Source organism: Topomyia yanbarensis, chromosome 3, assembly GCF_030247195.1.
Source record: "Topomyia yanbarensis strain Yona2022 chromosome 3, ASM3024719v1, whole genome shotgun sequence".
Classification (NCBI taxonomy): Eukaryota; Metazoa; Arthropoda; class Insecta; order Diptera; family Culicidae; genus Topomyia; species Topomyia yanbarensis.
Genome location: NC_080672.1, coordinates 262462030 through 262480031, shown reverse-complemented (window position 1 = coordinate 262480031; position 18002 = coordinate 262462030). Strand labels below are relative to the sequence as shown.

At 39.9% G+C, this 18002-nt stretch overlaps 1 protein-coding gene across 1 annotated transcript in view; it reads right to left on the bottom strand.

Moving 5' to 3' along the window:
- Nucleotides 1–18002, bottom strand: part of LOC131693788 (glutamate decarboxylase) — a 90210-nt gene that overhangs the window by 14844 nt on the left and 57364 nt on the right. Inside the window, exons 3-4 of the mRNA XM_058981926.1 lie at nt 11754–12322; nt 11614–11681 (exon numbers count right to left, since the gene is read on the bottom strand). Coding sequence (XP_058837909.1) covers nt 11614–11681; nt 11754–12322 — 637 coding nt within the window. The remainder of the gene's footprint in view (nt 1–11613; nt 11682–11753; nt 12323–18002) is intronic.

Genomic DNA, 18002 nt, shown 5'->3' with positions numbered 1-18002 from the left:
ATTGGTCTTTCGTATATGTCACCATTTAATGCGCCCACCTTTGCTAATGAGTCGGCCTTTACATTGCCCGGGATAGAACAATGAGAGGGGACCCAAACAAAGGTAATCTGATAAGATTTTTCAGATAACGTACACAAGGACTCCTGTATCTTCCCCAGAAAATACGGGAATTGCTTTTTAGGCTTCACCGCACGAAGAGCCTCGATAGAGCTGAGGCTGTCCGAAATGATGAAGTAGTGATCTGTGGGCAGAATGTCGATGATCCCAAGGGTGTACTGAATTGCAGCTAACTCTGCGACGTAAACTGAAGCGGGATCATTGAGCTTGAATGAAGCGGTGATAGTATTGTTGAAGATACCGAAGCCAGTGGACCCATCGAGATTTGATCCGTCAGTGTAGAACATTTTATCACAGTCGACTTCTCGGAATTTATTATAAAATATATTGGGGATCACTTGAGGGCGTATATGGTCCGGGATTCCACGAATCTCTTCCTTCATGGATGTGTCGAAGAATACAGTAGAATCAGAAGTATCTAGGAAACGAATACGGTTGGGAGTATACGTAGAAGGATTAATGCTCTGTGCCATGTAGTCGAAGTACAAGGACATAAATCTGGTTTGAGAATTAAGCTCGACGAGCCTCTCGAAGTTTTCAATCACCAACGGGTTCAGAATGTCGCATCGGATGAGCAATCGATATGAGAGTTCCCAAAATCGATTTTTTAGCGGAAGAACGCCCGCCAGCACTTCGAGACTCATCGTATGGGTCGAATGCACGCAACCCAAGGCAATGCGCAAGCAACGATACTGGATTCTCTCCAGTTTGATGAAGTGTATGTTCGCAGCGGAGCGGAAACAGAAACACCCGTACTCCATCACCGACAATATCGTTGTTTTGTACAACCTGATCAGGTCTCCTGGGTGAGCACCCCACCATGTTCCAGTTATTGTTCGGAGAAAATTGATCCTTTGTTGGCATTTCTGTTTCAGATACCTAATGTGACATCCGCAGGTACCTTTAGAGTCGAACCAGACCCCGAGATATTTAAATGTGAAAACCTGGTTGATCGTTGCACCCATTAATAGAAGCTGGAGTTGCGCCGGCTTACGCTTCCTAGAAAAAACAACCAACTCAGTTTTCTCCGTGGAGAACTCAATACCCAGCTGAAGAGCCCAAGCAGACAAATTGTCCAAGGTATTTTGTAATGGTCCTTGCAAGTCGGCAGCTTTGGGCCCTGTAACAGAGACCACCCCGTCGTCTGCAAGTTGCCTTAGCGTGCATGAATTGGCAAGACAATCGTCAATGTCATTCACGTAAAAATTGTAGAGCAGGGGACTTAGACATGAGCCCTGGGGAAGACCCATGTAGCTAAATCGCGATGTTGTTAAATCGCCATGCGAAAAGTGCATGTGCTTTTCAGACAACAGGTTTAGCAAAAAGTTATTTAAAATTGGTGAAAGACCATGCTGGTGCAGCTTCTCTGACAGAATGTTGATAGAAACTGAGTCAAAAGCCCCCTTAATATCCAAGAAGACTGATGCCATCTGCTCTTTGTTAGCATAGGCCATTTGGATTTCTGTAGAAAGCAACGCAAGGCAATCGTTCGTCCCTTTGCCTTTGCGGAAGCCAAATTGTGTATCTGACAGTAAGCCATTTGCTTCAACCCAATTGTCGAGGCGAAACAAGATCATTTTCTCGAACAACTTCCGAATACAGGACAGCATTGCAATCGGCCGATACGAGTTGTGGTCGGAGGCTGGTTTTCCTGGTTTTTGGATGGCGATGACCTTCACTTGCCTCCAGTCATGAGGGACAATGTTACCCTCAAGAAACTTGTTAAATAAGTTCAGCAAGCGCCTTTTTGCAGTGTCAGGCAGATTCTTCAGCAAGTTGAATTTGATTCAGTCTAACCCTGGGGCGTTATTGTTGCATGATAAGAGAGCAAGTGAAAACTCCACCATCGAAAACGGTGTTTCGTTCGCGGTATCGGGAGGAGACGCGGCGCGGCACGTTTTCTGTACCGGGACAGAGTCCGGACAGATCTTCTTGGCGAAAGCGAATATCCAACGGTTTGAATATTCCACGTTCTCGTTGGTACTATTACGGTTACGCATACGTCGAGCCGTACCCCAAAGAGTGCTCATCACTGTTTCTCTCGTTAACCCGTCGACGAACCGGCGCCAATAACTGCGTTTTTTGGCTTTCATTAGACTCTTCATTCGCTTTTCTAACGACGCGTACTGTTGATAGGTAGCGGGTAACCCATCTTCCCGGAAGGCCTTATATGCAATAGACTTCTCCGCGTACAGCTCTGAGCACTCTTTATCCCACCACAGGGTGGGAGACCGTCCATGGGTATTCGCGCTGGGTACTGGTTTAGTCTGAGCTTGATTCGCACTGTCGAGAATCAAGCCAGCCAAAAACCTGCGCTTCCGGAGGAAGTTCTTGAGTGGATTCGATTTTAACGGATATCGCGGTCGCGTAACTCTTCCAATCAATGTTCCGTGTGAGGTCATACGAGGCATTGATTGTTTTCGATGGGCTTGAACCGTTAGCAATTGAAATCACGATAGGCAAATGATCGCTTCCGTGGGGATCAGGGATCACCTTCCACATGCAATCTAACTGTAGCGATGTCGAGCAAAGCGATAAATCCAACGCGCTTGCGCGTGCTGGTGGTGTAGGAATCCGCGTCATTTCTCCCGTGTTTAAGATGGTCATGTTGAAATTGTCGCAAAGATCTTGGATTAATGTTGATCTATTATCATCATGAAGACAACCCCATACCATACTGTGCGAGTTAAAGTCTCCCAGAACTAGCCGCGGTGCCGGTAAGGATTCCGTGATATTACAAAGCGTTCGGTGCCCTACCGAGGCTCTAGGAGGAATGTAGATGGAAGCAATGCAAAGGTCTTTACCTTTGATTAAAACTTGACAAGCGACAATTTCAATGCCTGGTGTTGAAGGGAGGTTAATTCGGTTGAAAGAATAGCACTTTTTGATCCCCAAAAGTACTCCTCCATAGGGGTTTTCTCGATCCAGACGAATTATATTAAAGTCGTGGAAGTTGAGATTTATATCGGAAGTTAACCAAGTTTCACATAATGCGAAAGCATCACATTTTAAACTATTTCGTAAAAATTTAAAGGAATCGATTTTCGGGAGGATACTTCTGCTGTTCCTACAGTAATCGAATCGGTGACCTCGTTCGATGACTTAGCCATCGAAGGATACGATCGCTGCAAGGAGGGGCCATTTAGTAGTCAACTGCTTCAAAAATGTTTGCACTATAGGAAGAAAACGTATCAGAAGGCTTTTAAGAGGATCAGTAACATTGAAAGCTGTGAAAATTAAGTCCACTATGTCAGAAAATTTCATTAGTCCGTTACTGGACTGAGTATCTGTTTGAAAAACGGGGACACTTGGGGTTTTTGGTGTCCCTGGAAGTGGTGGGTACTACTTGTTAGAATTAATATTTCCAAGTCCTGGAGCAAATTGCTTCGGCTTCTGTGCATCACTTCCGTTGGATTTATTGGTTGTAGATGGCGCACTCTGAGTGGACGACACCTTGGCACCCTTACGAGGCAATTTAGGTGAGGCTAGATTTCTCCTCTTCCTGGATTCCCCTGGGTTAACCAATGATGTTCCCTCTTGTGGGTAGTCAGATTCTTGCTCAACGCCAGCCAAAAGAGCAAAGGAATTTTCGGAAGGGACAGATGGCGAAGCATTCTTTAGCATTTCTGCATAAGAGTGCCTCGAGCGATCCTTAAGGGAGCGCTTAATTTTATCCCCGCGCTGCTTGTACGCCGGGCATGACTTAAGCGCATGCGGAGGGCCCCCGCAGTAAATACACTTCTCAGTTTCTCCACCGCAAGCGTCATCCTCATGCTCTCCCTCGCATTTGCCGCACCGTTTTTTATTGCCACAATAAGTGGCTGTGTGGCCCAGTTGCTTGCAATTGCTGCAGTTCATTACCCGCGGTACAAACAGGCGAACGGGTAAGCGAACCCTATCCAGGAGGACATAGTTGGGAAGAGCAGACCCGGAGAAAGTCACCCGAATCGAGTCTGACGGAGAATACGTTGTCTTATCATTTTCTGTTTTTGCGGAATACAATTGCTTGCATTCCAGAATCTTCACCTTTTGAAGTGAAGGGTCCTTAAAGCAGCCAACCCCGTACTTCAACAGGTCTTCGCACTTTAGACCCGGTTCGGCGACTATTCCATCGATCTCCACTGCCCTACAAGGCACATACACTCTGAATTGTTTCGTAAAACGCTCGCTGCGAGCAATCTGGTTTGCCTGATCGAGGTCATTTACTATAACGCGTATCTTATTAGCTCGAACACGTGTTATCTGAGCTACGACCGGGTAGTTAGCAGTCAGCTCCCGTGATATTTCTAGAATATTGGGCGATTTCGTGTTGGGCCGGAAATACACCACCCAGGGTCCATTTGAACTGGCTGGGTATGTTTTAATACGGGGAGGACTGGGGGAATCAGGGGAGGGAGTAATATCGGGTTTATCCGGTAAATCCATGGGAATATCATTCTCCTGTTCCTTCGCCCTCGGCCAGGCACGAGGATAGCACGTGGTGTAAACGAGAGATGAAACTTGTATTCAGGGAAAGGGAAAAGTAGAGACCGATCGGGGAAAGGGAAATGAAAGAAAGAGAAATAATACTTAGCTTATATAGCGGCGTGTCCGGCTATTCTGGTATTCACTTCACTAGCCTGGGCACCGGCGAACAAAGACTGCCTCAAACAATGGTTGACCTTCACTGACAATATATATTCTTGTTCACTTTATGCACAGCACCAGAAAACGAACTGCTTCGATCGAGAGCTCGGAGAGTTATGCAAATGATAGCTATATTATCCCCACAGATGTCTGTAAAATTTCGCACGGATCGCTTGTATGATTCCGGAAATATAGACTAAACGGTCCGGTCACACATGAAATTCCCATATAAGCCGGAACTCAAATTTTTTTTCAAAGGGGGACCCCATGAAATTTCAGAAATCGAATTCGTATTTTTGATGCCAAACATCTTTAAAATGCATGAAACGTCGAGATTTTATGTTATCTCGAAAAATTTATTTTTATAAAAATCGACTTTTTGGGACTTTGCCGATTTCGCACCTTTTTTCAGTTCAATATTACCGTGGCTGTTTTTTCTTTTTCAAAATTTTAGAACTCGAATAATGATTTATTTTCCTGTATATAATTGTCATGTGATGTACAATAATAAAATGTAATATATGCATTTAAAAGCTTTTAATGAATATAAACAACGCACAAATTCTCGTGATTCATGATTGCGAAAGGCACAATTGCACCGCTAGGTGGATTAAAATAGGTTTTTCTTACTACTTTGACTCTACTTTTTGAAACTGGATTGTAAAAAGCTTTAAGTTTTATTCATTTTTGAGAAAACACAGTGGATCTTATGTAACGTGACAGATGTTTTCTGCTATAAAGCAATTCCATCAAGTTTGATTGAATTACGTCAAAAATGGGACACCATGTTCGATTTTGATGAAACATTTTATCTTTATGGGAGACTAAGTATTTTGCATTGTTTAACAACCAATTTTTATTTAAGAGTAATATTTAAAAAGGGCGTATGAGATCTTTCGAAATATATTGTTCGAAAATTGCCATTCGTACAGCAAAACTATATGTTAGCAAGTTCTAGGGAAATAATTCTCCTGTGTGAATAATTTGTGGTGAAATGTTTAAAAAAACCTGTTTTAACTCACCTGTATAAATTACATTTTTCTGTATCGATTTTGATGGCTATTTTCAGCAAATTTAAGACTAAGCGAAACGAAAGCAATGAAATTGAAAGACGGATAGGTATTCTAGAGTGAATCAGCTATAAACTTAGAACGGAAAACGAAGACTAGACTCATATTTACATGATCGAAAGGAAATGTGAAGAGTTACCCGTTGAAAATTTAAAGCTCTGAATCGGGGAATAAAAAATTAGACATGTTTTACAATTCTTTTAAATACATATCCTTACAAAATGTTTGAAGACTTTTATCAACATTTTCCTTATAACAGCAAATATCGGACAAAATAAGCCCATTTCATTACAAATATAGTGTTGATAGTTTTGTTTTGAATTTTATATGTTATGGACTCTATGTTGGGGAAGGATAGAATAAAGACGCAACTGATGTGCTTCTTTGTTGATTGTTATAGCTTTGGCTCGTGTGTGTCCGTAGTTGCTAGATATCATTTTCGAAGCTAACAGAATGCATCACAACTAAAGAAAGCTTACTTGTGAAGTGCGAACGAACGGTTCTCAATGCGATTTTTTCCATGCTTGTCGTGGAGCATGGAGAAAAGTTCTCTCAGTTCACAACCCTGCAGCTGCCAAGAAACATACTTTCATCTAGATTACTATTTTTGTTAAATCCGAAGACAGTTTAATTCAGTTGCAAAATAAGTCTACTAGTTAGCAAGACTAGCTAACTAATGAAGCAAATTAAATCCACTTACAAAATCTTGTCGTTTTTTGTGAGCGTCGGCGGTAAAACATGATGATGAGTTATGTTCTACCATAGACCAGGCGGTAGACTTGGGTGCAACGCCCAACTCCTACTCTGCAGAAGGCAAAGAATTCTTCACATTTCCTTTCGATCATATCCATATCAGCCTGCCTAGTTCTAGTTTTCCATTCTAAGTTTATAACTGATTCGCTCTAGAATACCTATCCGTCTTTCAATTTCATTGCTTTCGTTTCTCTTAGTCACAAATTTGCCGAAAATAGCCAACAAAATCGATACAGTAGAACCTTGAGGCAATTAAAAACATAATAACATACATCTAGAACATACATTCAACTTTAGCTAACTTCTGCCTATGAATGCTTTATAGGTTACGAATAGCTGTAGGGGTGACCGAGGCTGGTTGGCCGAAGGGGCAGGTTGGTCGAGTGCCGTTTATGAAAAGGCTATTATGCGCAGTAGCGACATCTATAGTGATTTTTGTGGGGTGTTAGATCACCAATGTACCGATCTAATTTCAGGTGTTTTGGTGGTGTCGTTTGTACAGGAGCACGGTCGTTCTTTTTTCGACACTGGTGAGAAAATTTCTGTTTCTGAAAAATAATATGTGTAACGCGAATTAATTTACAACCGATTTCCAATAACTTTGTACTGCTGAAAAGGGTATTCAAAACCCAACAAAATGGTATAACGGTTACCAGTGTAACCTTAGGGTATGTTCAGGAGTGTTTCAGTTCTAGATTCATAATTTTGACAATTCTATAATATAAAACTGAAAATTTTAAAACTAGAACTTGCTGTCCCCAGCAGCAGTTTTATAGGGTGTTCTATTCAGTTTAAAATTCATGTCTCGTAATGTCTTCAGAATTACTGCATTCAAATTTATTTTCCCCCAGTCTATCGGGTCTAAGTGTCTGTGCTGAAAACTTTGAATGTATTTAAAACACAGTTCTAAACGTGTTTTAAAATCAGCACGGCGTCGTATAACAGTTTTAAACTTTAAAACAAAACTGTTCGAAATTATGATGTGAATGTTTCAGTTCCAGTTCTACTTTGAAACTCCTATACAAAATAAAACGCTCCTGAACATGCCCTTATATTTGTTTGTGTAAATCGTGATTGTTCTCGAAAATATACATTGGGGTAGGTTGGCCGAGTTCTGTGCGGGGCTGATTGGCCGAGTTGTAAATTTAGTGTAGAGTAATGTGCATTTTGATATTTGTGAAATGCCAACCTTTTCAAAGCAAAATTTGATATTATGCTAATATTGATGATTATAAGGAAAAATATACACGAGAAATAAGTAATAAAAATTATTTAAAATAATTACCAAAAAAAGTCGGAAATTGTTTATAAAAAAGTTGATTCCGATATTTTATGAATTAAAGCAGGTTTCAGAGTCTCTGGCGTGTGCCGCTTCAATCCTGAAATTTTTCCTCCTGAGGAGTTTCTGGCAGGATTTGTCACAGCTCGACCCAACCCCGAACAAAACTCGTCCATTAGCATAGAATCTGCTACAGATGTAACCAGGGATGCCAACGGTACCGATAAAGTACATTTTTTCGGTATATTTACATTTGCGCAAGCCGTACAGCCCGCTACAGCGACGCATCACTACAGCTCTTGCCAGAACGGTAGCCAAACCGAGTACATTTTCCCGTACAGCAGTTGAATACATTTTTGTTATGCTGCTGTACTCCGACTGCTCGGTGAGAGTGTGGCGTGGTAAAGTTTTTTCTCCTGCTGTGTACACTTTTCTCTGCATAGTCAAAGGGAGAGACCCGCACACGAAAGCGTTAATGCCGGTCGTGGCGTAAACGAACCGCATTCATTGTCGTCGTTTGTGATTAGAAATATTGAATAGATTAAAAATATTAAAAAGTGTAAAATAAGGAAAGAGAAGCTGTACCGCTCGCGTCTGGTGACTGTACTGGGGGCAGTATTTTTTGTCATGTTACTGCTTTGCTTACAGACTGCCGTACAGCGCTGGGCGTCCTGCACTAGCGAACGACAGCAGCGTCGAAAGAGAAATTAGAATGTAGGCAGAAAAGTAATAGCCGCAGAAAAGATAGGCATTTTGCATCCTTGGATGTAACCCTCTCTGAAGACGTACTCTTTCCAAGGCCAGTGTTCGATCTGATTCGAAGAAGTGGCAAGTTCGTAAACACCGATCGTCTCAAATTTTGACCGATTCCCCAATAAAAGCAGTATTGGAGGTGCAGAAAAATTGAATTCTCGACAAACATATGATTACGGCCTAAAAGCCAACTGTCAAAATCCACTTTGAATGGAAATTCCGGACAAACCGTTACTAGCCGAACACAGTTCACAACAGTTTATGAAAGAAAAAATATTTTTCTTTCGGTTACTATAAACATCTCTGATTGGCGCATAACGCTTTGTCCGGAATTTCCATTCAAAGTGGATTTTGACAGTTGGCTTTTAGGCCGTAATCATATGTTTGTCGAGAATTAAACGTGTTCGTTGGCGGAGGAAAAAAATCAACGAGAGCTGGTAAAAATTTCACTAAAGCAGCCAAAGATAAGTCCAAAAAGGTTAAAAAGACTAAAAAGTGAAGAGTGAATTTTATTTTCCTTACTTGTATATGAAAAAAACGATTTTTTTATTAAAAATTCTCCACTGCTACATTTGACGTGTTTAACTTATTTTACCAAACTCGGCCAACCTACCCCAGCCCTGGGGTTGGTTGGCCGATTTTTCTTTCCGCATTTGTTTGCTAATAACTTTTTCCCTAATTTTTTTTTTCATGAATGAAAAAATTACATATGTGCTCAAGGGTTGTATCTTCATGACAGTGCAAACCGGTTTTCAAAAAGTCTAACCAGAATGAGTACAGAAATTCCGAAAGCAAAACTCAGCCAACCAGCCACGGTCTCCACTAACTTTTGTAATTTTGTAAAAGTATGTATGTAGCAAAGTGCAAACCAAGCCTCGGAATAGATATCGTCAATTGCGGTTCAAGGTCGTTCGGATATAATTAGGCTAAAAAAGAATGCTAATCGCTGTACTCTGTGGCGAAACCGTCTTCGAAAAGGTTACAAATATCATCGAGCAAGTAAACAACCCACACGAAGCATCAAGTAACAAAAAATGGCAAGATTCAAGGTCCGTAAGCTGTTCGACCAGGTGCTGATGAAACTCGATGGATGTGGTTTGATTGACGATGAAACTTATACCATAATCGCTTTCATAAGAGTTCCGTGGTTCAAATTTTTCGCTGATAAGTCCGCGAAAAAAAATCATGATTTGGCAATTCCTGTCACAGAAATATGTTTACGTGACAGATAACGCTATGAATTCGGAAGTAAAGAAAATTACTCAACAAACGGATATTACACTTCATTAAGTTTGATAACGGTCCCCTTTTGGGTAGACAATGAAGTCCAGTTATTTCAAAAAGAGCAAAACTCACCAAACTGTCACCAGCCCCACTTGATAGCAAAGTATTTGGCGATCATTGCTTGTGGCACTAAAAACTGGATTCTAACCGCACTGCGCACTTACTATTCCTCTATTAAATTCTTCTCATAGACTGGTTAGTTCGACTGGTCTGTCTATGAAAGTACCATCTCTATCACTTGAAATACATGTGTTTTGACAACTCGCATTTTTCAGTAGCAGTTTGATCACTCACACTTTGAAAGTGCTGAGTCCAGGTTGGTGGGAAGTGCGCAATATGAAGCAGAAACTGAAAATGAAGAGAACAGTCTCTGGCGACATGGTCGGTTGACGAATTGGTGGAATCTGCGGAACAAGACCGTGGCTGAAAAAAGTGTGCGCTAGATGAAGACGCCATGATTGCACCTTCCGGAAAACAGACAAACGTTTCTTGAAATGTTTCAGAACATTACACATCTTTAAATTAATTTTAATTTCGAACCTTGTTCATATTATTCGTAATCACCATAAATAGTTCCAAATGGGCATAACGGAGTCTCAAAATATTTTTTATAATTTTAAGGGATTTTTATTCCCAGTGATTGGATTGATTGTTGATGTTAGCAGATATTTTGTTGAAATGAAACATGGTTGAAAATTGAACTCGTGCCAAATCTTCGCGATGCCTCAAATTGAGAACCTAAAACGCGCTAAATCCGAAAAAATCGCGAAATCCTCGAAAACAGCGCAATCCGCGCGACCGACCCAACGTAATAACCGTCAGAGCATATATTTTTTTCATTGGAAGTAATTTTTCTTTGACAAGCGTTTTTGTACCCAAACCCCTTCTTCACTATTGGATAGGACTGTAGTTGCCAACGACATACATTTTGTGCGCACCCAACATTTTGAACTCTGTTTTCTAATCATTCCAAAAAAAAATATAGGGTAAGCAGTTGCACATATCTCGTGTACTGGACGTTGGCAATACTTGCATTATTTATTACTAATAATCGGATACGGTCCAGGTGGTGTTGGTTACGAAGTACATGTTGGACAGTGTCCCCCTGCCGTTGGGCTGCACTGATATTTGAACTTAATTTTCAGACTTTCGTTTTCAATTCTGAGATTAAGTACTACTATTTAGGATGATAAAACATAAATTTGCCTCATATCTACTCAAAGATGAAAAGTGAAATATCAAAGTATCGCGTCTCATACTACTTTAAAAATTGTTCGAATTTACTAGCTGTTTAAAATTTGCCTTGAGGCTGACGATACACAAGATACCCCCATCAGTATCTTCATCAACAAATTTGACAACCAGATGAAAAATTGTTTCCAAATCGCAGCTGGGCAAATTTAAAGCGTGTGATCCTCGGTATGAAGAAAGTCCCTCATGCAAAGAACCTGTAACTCAGCGTCAGTCGGACGAATTGAAATATCGCCTATCCGACCGTTCCCCCTTTGCAACACAAACCGGTGGGGGACGACAATAGATGAATGATTAAAGTTCCATCCCCGAAGGTTAAAGGAACAGCTGAGATTGTTTTGACGCAGCCATGCGTTTTCCCGGATTGGAATTTGAATAGCACTGTTACTTTCGTTTTGTCGGCAGAATGCTCGTTTGACGACCCGGGAATCAATCTTCTTTATGTTTCAAGAGTTTAATCATTGCGAATAAAAAACTTACCGTTCAACTCCGGATAATCTTGGATGGCGGTACTTCTTGGACAACAATAAGCCACCACCCCATGCAGCCTGTGAATGATGAATAGAGGGTAGTAAAAATCAATCAACCGTATGCAAACGCAGGTTTAATTTTCGACTTACATCAATGTGGAACCAGCAGTTGTACTTTTCACATATGTCGGCTATAGCGTTGATTGGGTCAAATGCACCTAGCACAGTTGTTCCTGCTGTGGCATTGACAAAGAATGGAATTTGGCCGCGTGCCTTCCGTTCCAGAATCAGTCGTTCCAGCTCAGTTGGAATAATCCTTCCATGATCGTCCGACGGTACCATTACACAGTTCTCCGTTCCAAGGCCACAAACTGATGCACACGATTTTATGGAATAGTGGCACTGGTCTGACGTAAACATCACCAAATCGCCGGGTAGGCCACGGGATCCATGTTCTTTGTATCGAGGAAACATCTTATGCCGGGCGGCCAGGAAGGCGTACAAATTTGAAATGGAACCTCCAGGAGCAAGAATCGAATCACCACCCTGCCATCCAATGATTTCCCGCATTTTGGTCAAAACCACATTTTCCATCAGAATGAACACCGGTGCAATCTCATACGTGAACATGTTGGTGTTGGCAGTTGCCGTAAGCCACTCTCCTGCCATCGAGACTACGTCTAAGCCACAAGAGAGCTGGTTGAAGAAGTGCGGATGACCTGAAATAAAAAGTGAACAAAGCGGTTTTGTGAGAGAGCTATCGATCCATCATAATACAAGGATCGAAAGGCTTTACGAAGGCACCATTTGGTTGAGATAACTAAGCATAATCTTGATCATTAATTATTGGAGAAAATCCTCTCATTTGGCCCCTATTTTCCATGTTTTATATACCTAAACGGTTTGGCGTGCTGTCGGCTGACTATGCTAGCAAATTGCAAGAGAAGGAAAACCAACGTGAAACTGCGTATCTCGAAGTGGGGGGATATAGGGGATTTACTCGATAGCTCCTGACGTGCGCTCTTATGGGAGACAATGAGACAATCATTTATTGAACGAAATGTAGCGTAATAATCCAGTAAAATACTAGTGGTGGACTCGAGTTTGAGTGCACCTACATATTGGCTGCTGCAAATTGAAACATCACGAGAGATTTGAGGGGTTTATGCAGAAATGAGCAACTGTATTTATGTTTCAAGCAAGCAATACATATAGGATACAAACTAACCACATTGCGCAGTATAATTATGCAAATCCAATCAACACTCAATCATAGCTAAGCATATGCCTTCGATCCCAGAAATCTATTATAAGTTCATTCCCACGTAAGCATCCGTTTGTACAAGAGATTTAACTTTGGGTGAGTGTTTTAACCCTACCCAGCTATTGAATTGATAAATATATCAGTAGGTATTTGAATCTCTCGGCTTTGGTCAACCAAGGGAAACATTTTCCACCCTTGTGTTGATATTGCATCTGACACCCCTCGACGATCTATCATTCTTTTTCAAAGGCTTCGTGTTGAAAGTGTGAGCAAATTTTGATTCAATTTTATCGACTGTGTTCCATGTACCATCATGACAGGGAGAACTTGGTTTATGTTTTGTTATCGCCGGATTCCTACCACAGAAAAAGCCAAAATACGTGTTTGATTAGATTCTATTGAAATACCAATATGACCAAATACACGTGATCTCTAAGGGATATACATAATATTATCGCCCGCAGACCAAGTTACTGGAAATCGAATTATGTGCTGCTCTATTCATCGATTTAGATATCTTTATTCGTTTAGAATACGAATTTTTGTCGTTGTGTATTGAATCTACCAAAAAGTTATACATTAGGATGCTACATTCCGTTTCGAAGCTTACCTTAAATTTCGATACACTTCAAAGCAGATTCTTAGCATATGGTCCATTCATAAATCACAAGATCTTTTGCGAGGTGGAGGATGTGGATTGACAAAATGTTACTTTTTCTAATAAATGGTGAAAAAGGAGCAAGTCAGAACGTAAGGGGTACTAGTCAATTTTGAGCAACAAGCATGTGTTCATTAGGGTGGGACAAAAAATAGATTCCAGCTCCGAGCAACTTTTTAGGTAGCATTTGGGTCCCAGAACAACTGTGCCAATTCTTAGCTCGATCGGTGAAACTATATTTTTGCGCTCACTGTTTAAAGTTTACATGGGATTTTGTATGGGAAAGTTAACTTTTACAAAATAATTCCTCCAGGAGTCGCCCATTACTTCCTAAAAATAAATCTTTATGTGGTTTGTATAGGAAATTTAACAAAGAAAAACAGTCTCGAAAACCACGAAACGATCTGATGCTTGAGAAAAAAGTTATTAAGCAGAAACCCATTGATGCTCTGACGATTGATAAAATATTCATTTTTTCTAGCACCACTGCTGTTGGTTGTCCAATTATACGCACTTTTGTTTTAATCCTCTCTTAACGTATCTAAATAGATAAACTATACTATTTGGCCACTTCGCAAGGTTTTGAGCGATAAATTGAGTACATAATAAGAGAAGGTTAAAATTTTTGTATATAATAATACCGTCAGAAGCAGTGATTCTATGAAAAGTGAAATTTTCATCAATCTACAGGGCATCAATCGGTTTTTGCTTAATAACATTTTCTACAAGCATCAGATCGTTTTGCAGTCTTCTAGACTTTGTTTCCTTGACAAATTTTCTATAAAAATCAGACATCTGTTTATTTTTATGAGATAACGGGCGACTCTTGGAAGAATTAATTTGCAAAAGACAATTTTCCCATATAAAATCCCATGTAAACTTTAAACCGTGGGCGCAAAAATATAGTTTCACCGATCGAGCTAAAAATTTGCAGAGTTGTTCTGGGGTCTAAATGGGACCCAAAAAGTTACTCGGAGCGAAATTTTATTTTTTTCATATAACTATGTCCCACTCTAGTGTTCATGCCAAACATGAAGTGGCGTTTTCATTACGCTTGAACATTGACTAACATCAAATTCAAATGCATATTTCATGCGAAATTTTCGCAACCAGCATTCAGTTTGAAAGCTTTCCTTATTAATTCAATTCCAAGCTGAGTGAAGTTTTCACCCAGAATTTTATTTGGTTTGGACCATATTTATGGACTTTTCAAGAGGCTGTATGATTTTGAATCACGAGACCACGGACAACAACACGGACAAATAAATAGAGAGTACACAAACAGAATAAGAATTGATAATTATGGAGAAATCGTGGGTCCATCCACTCTGATCGTTATCGATATATCTCCCATCTACAGGAAGGTTCATAAATTCGAGCTTAATAAATATCGATGCTTCACGATTCTCAATGCCGACAATAGGATACTCTTCCGTATTCTGTTTATCAAACTTCAGCGTTGGTTGAAAAGTCACAGCTGTTATTAGACAGCACTGGAAACGTCGTTCTGGTTCAATGCTAAGAACAGAGATCTTCGAACTGGAAAACTGCCTAAATCACAGAGTCCACTAATATCTTCGATGAACAGTGCACAAACAAACAAAAGTCGCTTTTTCTTTATTTGTTCACTGTTAATCGAAGATATCCATGACTCTGTTAAGCTTACACTTCGAATATTTCGAAATCTCCCTAGTTGTTGATACTCATATAGGAGAAATATTGACGGAAAATTCTTTTTGGAGGACACAAAATATGTTCTATATTAAGCCTTCGGAATTATAGGTCTTCGGAGCAGTTTCTGGAAAAATAACGAATCTAGAAAGTTCTAACTAAGTCCAACTCACGACCTCGGTGTTTTGCCTTTCTCATATAGAAAGGTTATGCAATCACTCTGAAAAACGTCAACCTAATCCCGGCCCGGAGGGCCGAGTGTCATGTCCCATTCGACTCAGTTCGTCGAGATCGGAAAAAGTCTGTATGTGTGTGTGTGTGTGTGTATGTGTGTATGTATGTGTGTGTATGTGTGTGTATGTGTGTGTATGTATGTGCGTATGTGTCAACTAATGTCACTCATTTTTCTCAGAGATGGCTGGACCGATTTGCCCAAACTTAGTCTCAAATGAAAGGTGTAACCTTTCCATCGGCTGCTATTGAATTTTGGATCGATCGGAATTCTGGTTCCGGAATTACGGGTTTCAGAGTGCGACCACACAGAAATTTCTCATAAAAACTATAGGAAAAATTAAAAATAGAATTTTTATTTTTGATGCTAAATGTATTCAAGGTGCATAAAACGTCGAGATTTGATGCAAACACGAAAAAAATTTGACGAAGATTCACTTTTTTGGATTTTGCACATTTTTGCCTTTCTCATATAGAAAGGTTATGCAATCACTCTGAAAAACGTCAACCTAAAACGTCAACCTAATTTTTTTTTCGACTTGCATAAGGTTTCTGGATTTTAACAGGGCGTAGTTGATGGTTTACGGAGAGGGGTTACACCCCCCCCCTCTACTGTTCACTCCCCTCCTTTAAAAATCTCCTTAAATCACCCCTCAGACCACCACCTCATACCCCTCCCTTTCAACCCCATCACCTTTAAACCACCACTATATTACCAAGCATACCAATTTATGCTGGGGAGTCGTTCGTTAATGGGACTTTCGCCCTCCTCACATACCCATCCCCGCATGACAAAATGAGTTAGCAAGCAGATAACATTGATCTAATGCTGATTAGGCTAATGGAGTATGATATTTTTTTGTTTCAAGTGTTTCACCGTCGACACCGTAGGACATTTCCACAATTATGTTGAACATAAAAAGCCTCCGTGCCATAGTTTAGAGAAATGAGAAAGGCACAATTGCACCGCTAGGTGGATTAAAACAGGTTTTTTCAATACAAAATGGCATATCATCGCTGTCGTATTATCTTATGACAAACGCCCTTTTGGGGTTAACTGAGATAGATATGCAACGTTACTTGTCTGAAAAATCTCTTCTCTCTTACTTGTCAGATGTTTTCAGAATTTTAAAATTCTTTTTGGCTACTGAGATACTAACGAGAAACGTAATGAGAAATTGTGCGTTTTTTGCTTCAAATCACTGTATTTTGGGATGGGCTAAAGTTATTCTGAAGCTTCAAAATGTATGAAAAAAATGCTATTTTTCTAAAAAAAAAATCTTAAATGCATCTCTACAATTGTTTTTAACCCAAATCAAGTCGAAGATGTGACTAAAAGATAGTAAGTGACGCTTCAGCTGCATAAAAAAAATTCCATGCACAATTATGACACGTCGTACATAATTTGTCATCAATACACATTTATGATACGTGTGAGTGTCACTTTTGTTTATATTTATATCTACGTAATATAAGAGAGGTAAATACAGAATAGATAGATGCATCAATTCTCTTCTTTAATTTTCTTTCTTCCATTTGTAAACTTCAAGATATTCAATCTTAAACTTTAAAAAGCGATTTTCTATCAAAAGTTCTAAATGACACTTGTCATAAGATAGCACAACAGTGACGGTATGTTTTAGAAGATAGTATTCAGAAGTGTAGTAAAAATGGTCTAGGCCGTCTCTTCCGCTTAATTATTGTTTGTTGTTAGCATATTTCTCCATAACAACCACTTTCGTACAACTATTTATCGCCATGTCAAATTGATGGTGTCAAACAAATGATATCCAAAGAATTTCTGCTAGATGGTGGGGGATTTAAATTTGAAATAACGATCATGTTTTATTCAGTGAATTGTTGTCAGTGTCATATCAGGTAGGTCTGTGGTTCTTTTTTTAATTTAGTTAGTATATACCTATATCCAAAATACTAATTTCACACAAAAACATTTTTCTTTCGATCATTCTCATCTCAGACGCTTTCAAAAAAAAAGTTGAGTCGATTTCGTGAAATCTCTAATTTGGTGGTTTCTTCACGTTATATGATCTCATGCTGTGAACATGGAAACAATAATAAACAATCAATCACTTGATCACAATAAACAAAACCATTAATTTAAACAGCACGTTCTTAAAAAAGTAGCGCCTTTCAAGGGGTTTTGGTTTTAATCGGGAGCACACTGTAATAATCTTGTGATACTATAGGTAAAAATCGGAAGGGGAATTTCTAACCTATTTTAGCATATTTTAGACTTCGTCAGAGTATCCTAATTTTTTGCTCACTGTGAGTATTGGGATGAAAAGGTCACGTGGCATCACTACGCACCGCATATAATAGAATTAGAGGTAATAAAATGCAGCCCTCAGGCCAGATTCCCGTCGTAAGCGGAGGGGTAAAATTTTCATTGAAATTTAAGCCTAATTCATAATACATTAGCATTTTGCACTGACTGCCAGTGACGTTTCCCCGACACGCATCGCTGCTTAGGAATCCTAACCTGCTCATAGTAAGCAAGCAGGCAGTTTTGCGGTGCTCGGAGTTTGCAATTGTCCAACTTCCCCATATACAGATG